Below are 14,530 nucleotides of genomic sequence, written 5' to 3' on the forward strand. Positions count from 1 at the left end.
TGAAGCCACAGCTCTCTCGCTCTTGAGATGGTTCGTCGCGTGGCCCCCCGGGTCGCGACGGCGGGCAGCGAGCTAGAGGGAGTTGCGGTCTAAAACGGGGGACTGCATTGGGCAGCTTTTCCCCTCTACCTCTCTCTCTCTGGGGCGGGAGCAGGGGAACCGGAATTGTCGGATGCTCCGCAGAGGCTGTCGTGCAAGGGCTTGTCTCTCTCTTGATTCAACCTCTCCTGACTTGGCGGTGCTAGCCTTTGGGGCGTCAGCCGGATGGGAACACGCGTCAGCAGTCGCCGCACTCGAAGATTGTGATGACTCGATGCGGCGTTTGATGCAACAAGGTGTGGGGTTGGTTTGGTTTGGTCATGACGGATGGGCAGACAAGCACGGGCGAGGTGTCACGACGCACGTGGGAGGAGCCCATCTGACAACAAAAGGGGTTTCACGAAAGCTTAAATGGAATGTACAATGTACAATCCAAAGAAGCAATGTTGCATCCGGGGGGGGATGCACACACCCCTCGTTGTGTTTCTTGTCTCAGGTTTGGATCTTCAGAGACTCAGATGGATGTTTGATAAGCTGTTGGAGACAAGAGACCGGACCATGGTGCTGCCCGAGCCGTATCTCAATTTAATTGTCAAGTGGCCGCCTCAACCACATTGTGAAGAAAAGGTGCGTGCATTTGCCATTATACACAATTACTAACAAAGTGCCTTGGTCAACGACGACTCAGGCTCACAAGGGTACGCGGCAAAGATGGAAGGATAGTCAGGGTTTGGGATACCACCCAATGTCTCATCTGAGATGTAAGACGCTGACACGCGCGGAACCATCGTTTCCAGTGCAAACAATATCTGCAGGGAATACTCCGTATAGGTAGATAGATAGGTAGATACCTAGTGCACGTGTCGGACTTAGCGGATTTATAATGCGCTAGAAGAAAAAATGCCGAATGCGGCACTAGCCAATGCAGGTCGTCATAGCTCTCCACTTTTACCGAGAGCTAAACCACGGTGAGCCCTGTGGTTGGGTCACTCGTCGCTGCCTGCAGGAGGCTGCAGCAGCTTGCAGTTGGCTGCAGCGTGGTCCCCGGGGCGAACCCGATCGAACGTCGTTTCCCACACCGTACCGTCGAAGCTGACAAACCGTGCAGCCACCAATAGCAGCAATACACCGTTCTGCCATCCATTTCGCGGAGCATCGCATGCACTCTGCTCCGACCGGTCGACTCTCTCTCAAAACTTTTTTCCCACCTCTCCTACTACGATAACTACGATTGAGTCTCCCTCCGTGTCGCGGCGTCCTTTTCTTTGCAATATCTATACCTCGCATATACAGGCCGACCGTCATAACCTACCGAAGACCACACTCCCGAGCGACATCCCCCCCACCACCACCACCGAGAACATCCCCGCCCGAGAGTAGTCGTTCTGCTGTCTAGCATGCATTGACAGGCGGGCTTGGGGAACCGCAGATAGCAATTCGTCATGGACTATTCCGACCACTCGTCGCAGCGCGTCTTGCATACGGGATCCTTCACAGGGTTCCACCGCCTGGGGCAGCTCGGCAGCAATTACCTTTCTGCGACCGCGGACTACAAGCAGCCGCTATGCGGTAACGAGGAGGGTTGGGGCCCATTGAGTCCCATCCGCTATGACTTCACACCTTGCTTTATCGATGTTTGGGTAGCTTCCGTGGCCTTCTTTGGCGTTGTCTTCGGATCTTTCGCGATAGCTTGGCTCCTCCAACACAAGAAGCCCACAGACGCTCCCAAGGACTGGCACTTTTGGGTTAAGCAAGTGAGTGTCCCCCGATCTGCCGTCTCCCTCGTCACAGTTGTGGTCTGACGAGCCGCCTCTGCAGACGCTTCTCGGGCTCATCATCGCCGATGTCGCAGTGCAGCTTGCTATACAGATAAATAACTACCCTGGTATCTGGTTCGGCGACTTCAGGTTCTGGACGACCGCGGCCACCATCCTCTCTCTTGGCGTTGTTTTTGCCATCCAATGGATTGAGCACTCCCGACTGCGCAACGCCAACGGCGTTGTCTTGTTCTACTGGCTCTTCCTCCTGATCGCCTACGCCGTCAAGTTCCGCTCTCTGATCTCGCAGCAACTTTACGACACGAACCGGGCATACTTCATCACTTACAGCGTCGGCTTCGGCTTGTCCATCGCCGAGTTTTTGATCGAGTGGCTGTGGCCGAGGAAGGTTAGCGCATACGAGGCTTTGATCGACGAGGAAGAATGTCCGATTGAATACGCCACCGTGTTTTCCTTGTTAACCTTCTCGTGGATGACTCCTCTGATGCGCTACGGATACAAGCAGTATCTGACCGAAGATGACCTTTGGGGGCTTGCCAAGAAGGACCAGACCAAGAACACTGGGGAGGCCTTCAACCAAGCCTGGGAGTACGAGCTGAAGCACCACAAGAACCCGTCTTTGTGGCTCGCCATGTTCCGTGCCTATGGTGGCCCTTATGCGATAGCCGCGCTCTTCAAAATCGTCAATGACGTCACCCAGTACATCCAGCCACAGCTTCTTAAGTACCTCATTGCTTTCGTGCGCTCCCGGAACCTACATGACGAGGAGTCTCAGCCTGCAGTTCAGGGCGCTGCCATTGCCTTGGCCATGTTCGCGATTGCCGTCTTGCAGACCTCCATGATTGTGAGTCCAGCCTCGCAAGAAGTCGCCCAACGTCAGCCCCACTAACCCTTGGCAGCATCAATATTTCCAGCTTGCTTTCGTCACCGGCATGCGTATCAAGGGCGGCTTGGCGTCCGCCATTTACAAAAAGTCCATGAGGTTGTCCAACGAGGGCCGCGCTTCCAAGTCAACTGGCGATATCGTGAACTACATGGCCGTTGACGCGCAGCGTCTGCAGGACCTGACCCAGTTTGCCCAGCAAGCGTGGTCTGCCCCTTTCCAGATCATAATCTGCATGGTATCTCTCCACCAACTGGTCGGCTGGTCCATGCTTGCTGGCATCGGCGTTATGATCATCATGATGCCTGCGCATGGTTTCATTGCCAGGGTCATGAGGAACCTACAGAAGGAACAGATGAAAAACAAGGATAAGAGGAGCCGTCTGATCAACGAGATCATCAACAACATGAAGAGCATCAAGCTCTATGCCTGGGGCGCTGCTTTCATGAACAAGCTTAACTTTGTCCGCAATGACCTCGAACTCAAGAACCTGCGCAAGATTGGAGCGACACAGGCCTTTGCCAACTTCACGTGGAGCACCGCGCCTTTCTTCGTCTCTTGTTCGACTTTTGCTGTGTTTGTCTTGACGCAGGACAAGCCGTTGACGGCAGATATCGTTTTCCCCGCCCTCAGTAAGTTCTCTCGGCGCGCCTGTGACGGTGCCAAGTGCTGACAATCAATCCCCCAGCCCTCTTCAACTTGCTTACGTTCCCCCTGGCTGTTCTCCCCATGGTCATCACCTCTATCGTTGAGGCTAGCGTCGCCGTTGGTCGCTTGACTTCCTTCCTGACTGCCGAGGAGATCCAACCCGATGCAATCACGATCAAGCCGGCGCCCGAGGAGATTGGAGAGGAGACCGTCATTATCCGAGATGGATCATTCTCCTGGAATCGCCACGAGGACAAAGAGGCCCTCAGGGACATTGATTTCACTGCCTACAAGGGAGAGTTGTCTTGCATTGTCGGTCGTGTTGGCGCTGGCAAGTCTTCCTTCTTGCAGTGCATTCTGGGCGATCTCTGGAAAGTCAAGGGATTGGTGGAAGTCCATGGAACTACGGCCTATGTCGCTCAGGGCTCCTGGATCTTGAACGCCACGGTCAAGGAGAACATCATTTTCGGCTACCGATATGATCCCGATTTCTACGAAAAGACTGTCAGGGCTTGCGCTCTCCTCGATGACTTTGCTCAACTCCCCGACGGCGACGAGACCGTTGTAGGCGAAAGGGGTATCTCCTTGAGTGGTGGCCAGAAGGCGCGTGTGGCCCTGGCCCGCGCCGTCTATGCCAGGGCGGACATCTACCTCTTGGACGACGTCCTTTCGGCCGTCGACTCCCACGTGGGACGACACATCATCGAGAACGTCCTGGGCCCTAGAGGTCTGCTGAGCACCAAGACCCGAATCCTTGCGACCAACGCCATTGCCGTGCTCGGACAGGCTAGTTACATCACCATGATCAGGAACGGCGAGATCGTCGAGCGTGGAACCTACAAACAGCTCGTGGCTATGAAGGGCATGGTAAACGACCTCATCAAGACTGCCGGACAAGAATCGGACCCGTCCTCCTCCGCAAGCTCGAGCGGTTCCAGCAGCGAGACCTCGACCGTGATCGAGGTCGAGGGTAGCAGCCAAGAGAAGTCCGAGTTGGAAGAGTCCCAAGAGCAGCTCCTGGAAATGGAGCCCATCAAAACCGCAGCCTCCATGAAGAACAAGAAGCGGTCTTCGAGCATGGCCACCCTGCGTCGCGCTAGCACCGCCAGTTTCAAGGGTCCCCGTGGCAAGCTTACTGACGAAGAAGTCGCTGGCAGCAAGTCCAAGCAGGCCAAGGAACACGTTGAGCAAGGAAAGGTCAAGTGGAACGTCTATTTCGAGTACGCCAAGAACAGCAACATCGTTGCCGTCGCGGTCTACATGATCGCTCTGTTGGCCTCCCAGACGGCCCAAATTGGTGGTTCCGCGTGGCTCAAGACGTGGTCCGAAGGAAATTCAGAAGCAGGTAGCAACTTGCATGTGGGCTACTACATCGGCATCTACTTCGCCTTCGGCATTGGCTCCTCGCTTTTGACGGTCCTCCAGACGCTCATCCTGTGGATCTTTTGCTCCATCGAGGCGTCAAGGAAGCTGCACGAGATGATGGCCAACGCCATCTTCAGGTCTCCCATGTCCTTCTTCGACACCACGCCGACGGGTCGCATCCTCAACCGATTCTCCAGTGACATCTACAGGGTCGACGAGGTACTTGCCAGGACTTTCAACATGCTTTTCGTCAATGGTGCCCGCTCCTGCTTCACCCTGGCCATCATTTCAGTCACGTGGCCTCCGTTTACCGCGCTCATCGTCCCCATCATCCTCATCTACTACTGGATCCAGCGATACTACCTCCGCACTTCTCGCGAGCTCAAGAGACTCGACAGTGTCAGCAAGAGTCCCATCTATGCCCACTTCCAGGAGTCTCTCGGAGGTATCTCGACGATTCGGGCCTACCGTCAGCAGCAGAGATTCGAGCTCGAGAACGAGTGGCGTGTTGATGCCAACCTCAAGGCCTACTTCCCGTCCATCAGCGCGAACCGTTGGCTGGCTGTCCGCCTCGAGTTCATCGGTGCCCTGGTCATTGTCTCGGCTGCGGGGGGCATCGTCTCCGCCGTTGCGAGCGGCACTTTCGTGAGCGAGGGCATGGTCGGCCTCGCCATGTCTTACGCGTTGCAGATTACGACGTCGCTCAACTGGATCGTACGCCAGACGGTCGAGGTGGAGACGAACATCGTGTCGGTCGAGCGTGTTCTCGAATACGCCCGTCTGCCCAGCGAGGCCCCTGAGATCATCAAGGGCAGCAGGCCACCCGTCGCCTGGCCATCCAAAGGCTCTCTCGAGCTGAAGAACTACAGCACCCGCTACCGCGAGGGCTTGGATAATGTGTTGAAGAACATCAACTTGGATATCAAGTCGCATGAGAAGATTGGTGTCGTCGGCCGCACGGGAGCGGGCAAGTCTTCGCTGACCTTGGCCCTCTTCCGCATCATCGAGCCGACTGCTGGCCACATCAGCATCGACCAGATCAACACGTCCTCTATCGGACTGCTGGACCTGCGTAGAAGACTGGCCATCATCCCGCAGGACGCTGCCCTGTTCGAGGGCACAGTCCGGGACAACCTGGACCCCGCCAACGTGCATGATGACACGGAGCTCTGGAGCGTGTTGGGTAAGTCATACCAGACGAGCGGTCATGCCCTCGCCGACCAATCGTGGCGGCTCCCCGCCCACACCACCTTGGTCGAGATTGGGTGTCTTTACCCCTCCATGAATTGACGGTGGAAGCTAATGCGCAGTGCTATCACAGAACACGCCCGGTTGAAGGACCACGTGTCGAGCATGGAAGGCGGCCTAGACGCAAAGATCCATGAAGGAGGTGAGTCGCCGCATGTTTTTCTTCTTCGCTTGTTGTCGGCTTTGCCACTCGGGCCATCCCACATCAATGTTTACGGCTGCTTGCAGTGGTGTATCGGAAGTTCAAGTTGTTGCATCAGACTTGAGCGACCAGGCGGCCGTCATCTTTCACACGAACCCATCTCCACATTTAGAGTCCCCTGCATGATCTTCCACGCATGCAGTTGGACGCCTCATGCTAGCTCAACTCATCTTGCGCCCTTGACCCAACAATCCCCCATTCTCACTCTCTCTGCCACAAAGCCTCTCCCCCGATTTGGACTGTTGTTGGGCTGCGTAACCGGATTGCTGACTTGTTGATTTTCTTCACGCCGCAGGTTCCAACCTCTCGCAGGGTCAGCGGCAGCTCGTATCGCTCGCTCGTGCGCTGCTGACGCCGTCCAACATTCTCGTGCTGGACGAGGCGACGGCGTCCGTCGACGTCGAGACGGACGCCATGCTGCAGGCGACGTTGCGGTCGCCGCTGTTCGCGAACCGCACCATCCTCACGGTCGCGCATCGCATCAACACCATCCTCGACAGCGACCGCGTCGTCGTGCTGGACAAGGGCGAGGTGGTGGAGTTTGACAAGCCCCAGGAGCTCATCAAGAAGCGGGGCGTCTTTTACGGGTTGGTCAAGCAGGCCGGTCTTGATACCTCGGATTCGTCCTAGCAGTAGGGTGGACCGACAAGACCGTTGTTCTGACGGCGGCGGGCGCCAAAAAGAAGCCTGTGCGACTGAAGAAGACGGTGAAGGAGGAAGTATTGGCAGTGGCGGAGGCGGGGGGACGAGACAAGAGAGAAAACGGGAGAGCATATGCGTGCTTGTGTAACCACACAATGTTTTTATCCTCTTGGGAACTAGAATGCACTGGCTGTGGGCGAGCCCCGGTAAAAAGAGGGTGTGTGTGATCTTTGGGAGGGATGGCGTGGATTTGTAGATGATAGAAAGGATAGTGCATACACCGGCATCGTTGTAGAAGTACCGCAAGGATCTTGAAGCCATTGTAGATCTACATCCGCCATACGCCTGCGCCATTCGTGGAGGGAGGGTGAGAAAAGACGGGCTCGGCGCCGAAGAAGTTGGGATGCTGTCTGACGGCGACAACATTGAACCCCGCCCCCGCCCTTCCGTCCGCGGCCCAACGCCTGGTGGTGTGCTGCCACGGTGAACGTCATCACGCCATTGCCTCTCGACCTACCCTTTTCCATGTTCATTTCTCTTCGCTATCACCACCCTGCGCGTGGCTGGCGCCGAACCCCACACCGTTCGTATTTCCCGAGAGGCGGGTCCTCGGGTCCCGGTGCGCACACCCTCTTTGAAACTTCTTCTTCTTCTTCCCTCCCTGTGTACGCGCGCGCACACACACACACACCTCTTCCTCCTTCTCCTCCTCCCCCTCCTTCTCTCTCCCCCGTCCTTGTTTTCCTTGGATGGCACCTGGTCTCGGCCGGGCGGGTTGGGGAGGAGCGGTTCCCTGTGCGACGGTGAGGGTTGGGCAGACGCGGCTGCCGAAGGCTTACCGTGGGGCGGGCTTTTCGGGCTTTCTGGATAAGACGGAACGACGGAGACGGGGCTCTGGAGGGAGGGTGGGAGAGGGGAAAGACGGCGCTCGTTGGACGAGAGGCTGGGAGCGCGTCTGACGGGTGGGATGGGCTGGTGACACAGAAGAGGGCGGTATGCGGGCCGTTTACGAGCGAAACAGCACCTCCGTCCGTCTTGGCGGTAACGGAAACGGCAAAGGTGACCTTTGACGCTGCTGCTGAAAGGGCGTGGAATCCGTGATGCGTCAGCGATGTACCGGTTTCTATCCCTCTCTACAGTAAACCGCTCTCACAGGCCGCATCGGACGCCGCAGGATGCGGCGTTGGGATAGTTGCTCGGTGAGGTCTCCAGTGGGAAGGGGGCTTACATGTCGCCGGAGGAGAAACTTTGATACTGTTGTGCGGGCTTTCGACGTCTCCGGCCCCCTGCGTTTTCCTCCTCGCCTTCCCGGCAGCATTACACCTTGCAGGAGAAACATCCAAACGTATCTCTTGTGCTTCGGAAACACACGACGGCTACCCAGATATACTGCGAAAAGCCCGACCATACGCTTGCCTCTCCTGGGCCAGTGAGACCAGACCCTCCGCGTCTCGTTGCAACTTCGGCGCCTCGGCTGGTTCGCCGTGAGTCTGGGTATTCTAGATATCACGGGAACTCGCCTTCCTGCCAAGCTCTGCCAACAAAGCATAACCGGCCTCGGTGACCTGTTCTGATGGCCAAACCCCTTGACGGACCTGGTTTCCTTAGCGCACAACGGAGAATATGTGGGTGTAAGCCGAGCTCAGATATGCGGCATAGAAGAAAAGAGAAAATATAAAAACGTGACATTTCATCATTATGAGCTTCAAAGGGGTCGAGCTCCGGACAAGGTATTGGCCAGGAGAAGCAGCCAGACGCTGCCCTGCAACTGTTGCCACGCGAGGGGGCTTATCCCAATCCTCCCAAAGCCGGCCGACCTCGTAGTAGTCCAGGAGCGTCGCGAGAGGCGAGAAACGGGGAATATAGTCACCAAGCAGCGCACGTTATCCACAGACGCCCTCTATTCTGACGGAAAGGGGCTAGAGCTCGCGGCGTGATGACCTCGAGCTGTTCAGATTCACAGCCAGGCATAGTCTTGGAGGGCAATCGTATCCCTTGCGGTCCGACGGACTGGCTTTGACTTGGAGACTTGGAAACCCCCTCCCCCAACCGTCTGCTGGCTCAGAATGCAACTCTTTCCCTCCAGAGGGGAAGGCCATTACTTGGGTGGCCCTTACAGGGACACGAACGGCAGTCCAACCCGTGACCAGTGGGGGAGAGACTGTATATCACTGGAGCTCTCCAGATCGGCAAAGAGGCTCCCTGGGCCCCTTGGGCCTCTCTGGTCGATCCTTCGTGGGCCCCAAGGGGTTTTCACGCACACCGAGCGCGGCGAACTGACAACATATGTATCGACGAAGCAGGCTCGCGTCCGTTTTTCGAGGAGGACCAGTGACACCTCTGCCGCAACGGATCGTCCATGTCGCACTTTCGTATCACGTTCGACATCGGCGGCTGTTACAACCCGGACACCATGCCCGGGACACGGACATGCTTCCTACTAGGTACTTGCTCCCCCGGGCGGGAAGGACACACCCGCATTCATCGCTCCGAGACGATCCCCCCCCCGCGGTCGTCCGTCCGCGGGGTCCGCGTCCTCGAGGCCGGCCGGGCTCGAGCTGGATCATCGCCTACAGATGGAGGAGAGTCGTCAACCGCCGCTCGGCGGCACTGTAGATTTCTCCGGAACACCCCCGAGAAGGTTAGGGGTAGTCGGGAGGCTCAGTTTCGTCTACGTGGCTCGTCGTCAAGGCGGGGTACGTGGGGACGTCGGAGGGGAGGAGTTTCGCAATCGGGTCGTGGTTTCACGGCGAGGGGCGTTCTCGTCGAGGGGAAAAGACAAGGTCGGTAGCTCGCTCTATGATCGTAGCCTCAAGCTCCGTTGCAAGATGGGCTGCCGTTGGCATAGTGTTTACAACAGGGTGGAAACAACCGGAGATGACGGTCTGGGGCTAATCACTGCAAGAACACAACGGCCAAAGATTGCTGCGACAGGCACACCGAGTCACGTCATACACGCGAGAAATCAGCGGGAGTTTCTTGCAACGACCCTCTCGCCTTCCCCCTCCCAATCGCCCTGCCCAGGTGGCTCCGGAAAAGCCCCGGACACACGCAAGCAGGACAATGGCCACGTGCGGGCACCAGAATCCACAAGGACCAGACTTGGGAACACATTCAAAGATGAAAGGCACTGAAGCGGAGCGCGGGACCGCCTTAGTAGCCGCACCGTTGACGTGCACAACACCGCAACAGTTTGACCGCCGGAGGCCACCAGTGCATACACCCTGTGCCAGGAGGGGTAATCACCTCATGGCGGGTACGGGGAAAACTCTCTTTTTCTTTTCGTGTCGTACCCAATGACTTGCAGCTTGCGTTCGAGATACGAGGCCTGTCCAAAATCGACCTCGGGTCAGCGTTCTGGAGATGAGGATTGTGTGTGGGTGGTGGTTAAAAAGGGGCGGAACGCCAAATCGGAGGGGCATCATAAGCATAAAGTTTCCATCCTACGGTCAGCCAGTGCGTCCCATACGCTCCGTTATGACTTTACTTTCGGTAGGACCCGTGGGCGTCCAATATCGATGCTGGACGCAGTGTCTTTTGACAGACTGGGCCGAGAGGCTATGCCTGCACCCAATGCTCCACGCTTGATATTGGATACTCGCAATAAGCCACTGATTTCCGTGTCTGAAAGCCGCATACAGTGTTATTCTGAGCAGTTCTGACTCGTCCAAAGAGACTAAGCACACTAACGGTGGGGTTCTAATGTCGTCCATACGGTGACAGCCCCCCACCCCCCGTGAAGCTCAGCTGGTCCGCCGTGGAAGGTTGAGAGGATGAAGATCACAAGAAAGAATGGTCTGATACATGGGTTCCCATCCAAATGATCCTTGACCCCTTTCGACGTCCACCCTTGGAGAGGGAGGCATTCTTCGCGGGTCCCCCCCTTTCGTTCGTACCTCTGGTGGAGACGCTCCATGTGTGGTCATTTGTGACAGACTTTTGAGACGCGCCGGGCTACCAGCTAAAATGTACTGAGAACCAGACCTCAGCAGCTAGCTGCCCACGCTTCGTGGTGGTCCGGAGTGGTTTGAACGAGCCGCGGAGACAAAAGATAAGCAACCGTGTACAAACAAACCGTCATCACCGGCAAGTGTCAGATGCAACCTACCATACGCAGTAAACAGCATTTTTGTCAAACGCCCTTGAAGAGCTGTACTTCTGAAGAACCGACTCACGTCGAGTAGTAGAACGCGAGCGAAACAACGTATCACTCTGACCGGTATACCGCGGACATCTTATTGAATAGTAATGGGTGCGCAATAAAGCCCCGGGAACGCCAGAGCGTTTCCTGACCGCACGGGCTATCGAATAAGATTTAGTGGCGGCCACCTGGGCTGCTGTGCCACCGCCGAATGTCGTGCAACCCAGCAGAGTGTCGGCCGCCTCCATGTACCTCCATGAGACAGAGGGTGCTGGTAAAAAGATACCTAAAAAGCCAAGGAATCTCGTGACTTTGCCTGGCCGATGGTCAGAAAACCCCCATCAAAGCCAGTGTCTTCCATTTCGGCGCCAACGAAACTGGCTCGAAGCCACCTTGCGAGAGGATCCGAGCAATCGGTTGCAGCTGGGCCTTCGTCTTGGATTGCTACATCAAGGGTGGTTGTGGCGTTGGCGTGGGAAGCAGCCCAGATGTCGATGCTTGACGCAAGTGTCCCAATCATATACTACAAGGGGTTGGAACCGTTTTCCGTGCCGCGGAGCGAGCCCGACCATAATGAATGACAGGCTCGTGGTGCCTTTCATGCTAGCTCGCCCAAAGTGCGCCGGTGAGGGAGCGTAAGCAGCGGTCAGTAGCATGTAGACGGGCTTCACGAAGAGGAAGTGTCATCACGACAGCGTTTGCAAAAGTGTCGGCGCCTTGCAACGATTACAGGAACAGACAAATAGGGTATCCGCCTTGATAGGATGGGGAACCTGAGACGGCGCCATCTATCCTTGAACAATCTTCTCCTTGGCTCGAATTTTCGGCGGCCGCAACAGTATGCATTGCTACAATCGCACTTCTGAGGAAGTATAAAGTTGTTCCGAGTGGTAACAGTGTCCCATGGGGATCTGGCGAGGGAGCTCCAACATCCATCGCCGATGCGGGTTCTGCTACTTGCGATAAGAGACGAACACCAACGCTAGCGGTAGCGCATTGAGATGGGGGGTAGATCTTCGTACCTCTTGCTCGGTACGGCCACCCATCCTGGGCGAGACCATCCTGCCCCGAGACATCTCTACCGGAATAGAGATGACAGGAGAGGATTGGGGCGAAGAGTACCCGGGATATGAGGGGGGAAATGGACTCTTATCCCCTTTCTCATGGTCCGTGAGGCATGATAGGCTTTCCGGGCGGCACCACGGAATTTATTTCAGGGGCACAGGTGGCTCGCAGGCCTCCTCGTTACCAGTCCTGTGGTAAATGAGCTGCGCAGGTTATCGACGGACGCGACGCATCAGACGCAGACCATAACGGTGCATGCGTGCTGGGGAAAAAGTAACACCCAACGTCAAGTTTCTCATAATCTGCTGCTTCATCGATATCAAGTTCGTCAGTATATTCACCTTGTTCCGAAAGTAACAAAAAGTCACCAAAATCTAGCCAAGACTGAGACGCGTCGAGTCGGTTTGGCAGAGTGAAGCCAACCTCGAATCCGGCATGCCACACATCTCCTTTCCGGAAATAGATATGCGGTAATAAAGACCTTGGGCTAACCCTTCATCGACCCCAGGCCATGCTGAACCAAGCCAATACTGAACGGGGATTATTAACTCTAAGGCTATAGCAAACAGTCAGGCGGGCAGGGATGCATTGACACATTGTGTGCGGCCGACATCCGTCAAGTGGTCCAAAGCGAGGCGACTGGAAGAGGAGAAAATAGAGGTGGAGTCGGCTCCAACTGTAGGGTGACTTGAGCTGTCAGACCGGTTATAAGTGGAGAATTCTGCCGAGTCTCCAGCTCTACCCTACGTGTATGTTCATGGTGTTCCAGGGCTCCCTAGTTGCCTCCCTGGTCAGCGTCGAGAGGGTGAAGGGCTTGAAGTGGCCGCTTTGGCCTTGACGGCATTGGGGCGCCTATCACCCATGTGGAGACAACGAATCACGGATCGATGGCGCTGCGAATGAGGTTGATTAGATACAAAGCCCCATCATCCAAGCTTCAGGGTTGCAACGGAGAGACGGTTGGAGCGATCAAAGCCGAACAACGAGTGTGTGAGGTTCAATTGACCAAACTGTGCGAGGGTTCGGATGGATGTTCCCGATACACTCCTTGTCGATGCCTGTCGCAAGGTCCTCACCGTTGCCGCCGCCACCACCACCACCACCACCACCGCCGCTCTTGCTCGCCGGATTCGTACACGTGTGGTAGAGTAGAGGCCGGGTCCCAAGACGCAGGTTTGCGCCAGTGTGCTTCTTAGCCTTGGGCTATTACCCGGACGAATCGTCGGAAACATGCCTATCCAGCATTGCGAATGTGCAGAGCAATGCCAATACCTAGCAGGTACACTGGATGCCTGCTCTAGGGCTTATGGCAGGCAGCGGAGAATGAAGCCAAACGGTAGTTGATGTAACCCTTCTCCTGTGCCGTTTCCTGACAGACCCAACACCGAACCGAAAATCGTCCCAAGGCATTGGTAGTCTCTTCTTCACGCTTACCGCTATCTGCAGACGGAACGACGGAATGTGATCAGAGAGGTCGACATGTGCATACGTCTCCACCAGGCGTTCTCAACAGCTCGACATGGCGAAATGCTAGTCTGCTTACGACAAGACTGCATGGCCTCTGGTTGCACGGGGCTGGGACACAATCGTTGTAATCTTTGTTTGGGCTTTCTGGGCAAGCAAGCGAGCGACGCACCTGCGATTTCAAGACATGGTTAGTTCTTCTGCCAAGGGTAGTGCGATCCCGGAATCGAGGGTGCCGAAGGCGCATAAATGCAGAGCAGTCCTTCTTTTCAGCGGCACTTTGTACGAGACACCTCGGCTCGGCCTCTCAGGATGCGGGCGTCAGCGGCAAAGCACGACTTTGCCAGAAGGATGAAGTAGCGCTGTGCCTATGCAACCTCAACATGCTTCAAAGTGGCTGCTGTGGCCGAAGATGCAGTGGTCATCGAGTTGGGTAAGCGAGAGGTACGATCGTTACGCACTCCTCGGTCAACCAAGTAGCATGGTGAGCCACAAAAAAGGCAAAAAACAAAACAGGTAGCTCTTGGATTGTTTGCTTTTCCTGTGATGGTAGGCTGTAGCGGCGGGGGCTTCGTGTTTTGCGCTGAGACGTCGAGTTTTCCCACTAACCACATTGCCTCAGACATGCCTTTGGCTACGGTGGCCAGGCTTGCTATGGTTGGCTGACGAGGGTTGCAGCTGGTATCGGTAGGCCGCATAACAAGTGTGGTGGTCTCGCAGCGTGCATAGAGGCACTGCAAGACCAGCTTTAGCGTGGTGGGGTCCTAGGTTCGCACGGGCCGGCACTTTTGGATCGATAGGATGTGACGATATCTTGCTTTTGCACTATCGCTCGAGACGAGCCGGTGGAATATGTGACGGAGTCGGACGACTAAATGGTTCAGGTTCTGGGTGGACCATCCGATGCTTTTCCTCCTCCCCCCAAGTTGAAAAAAACAAATAAAAAAACAAACAAACAAGTGTACTGCGATTACCGAGTATCGTTGACGCTCCAATTTGGCTGAAACGAGAGGCTTGGGTCACCCCAACTGCCAGAACCGCCTATGAGCAATGCT

General features: G+C 56.0%; 1 protein-coding gene across 1 annotated transcript; it reads left to right on the plus strand.

The window, feature by feature from the left end:
• Nucleotides 1-1,481: 1,481 nt before the first annotated feature.
• Nucleotides 1,482-6,793, plus strand: GLRG_03617 (ABC transporter transmembrane region; the record flags this gene model as incomplete). Its single annotated transcript, XM_008094302.1, has 6 exons — nucleotides 1,482-1,793; nucleotides 1,858-2,661; nucleotides 2,717-3,332; nucleotides 3,389-5,896; nucleotides 6,035-6,103; nucleotides 6,459-6,793. The coding sequence occupies 6 exons, from the start codon at nucleotides 1,482-1,484 to the stop codon at nucleotides 6,791-6,793; spliced, it is 4,644 nt and encodes a 1,547-aa protein (XP_008092493.1).
• Between the last annotated feature and the right edge of the window lie 7,737 nt (nucleotides 6,794-14,530).

The sequence above is a fragment of the Colletotrichum graminicola genome (assembly GCF_000149035.1).
Source record: "Colletotrichum graminicola M1.001 genomic scaffold supercont1.11, whole genome shotgun sequence".
Lineage (NCBI taxonomy): Eukaryota > Fungi > Ascomycota > Sordariomycetes > Glomerellales > Glomerellaceae > Colletotrichum > Colletotrichum graminicola.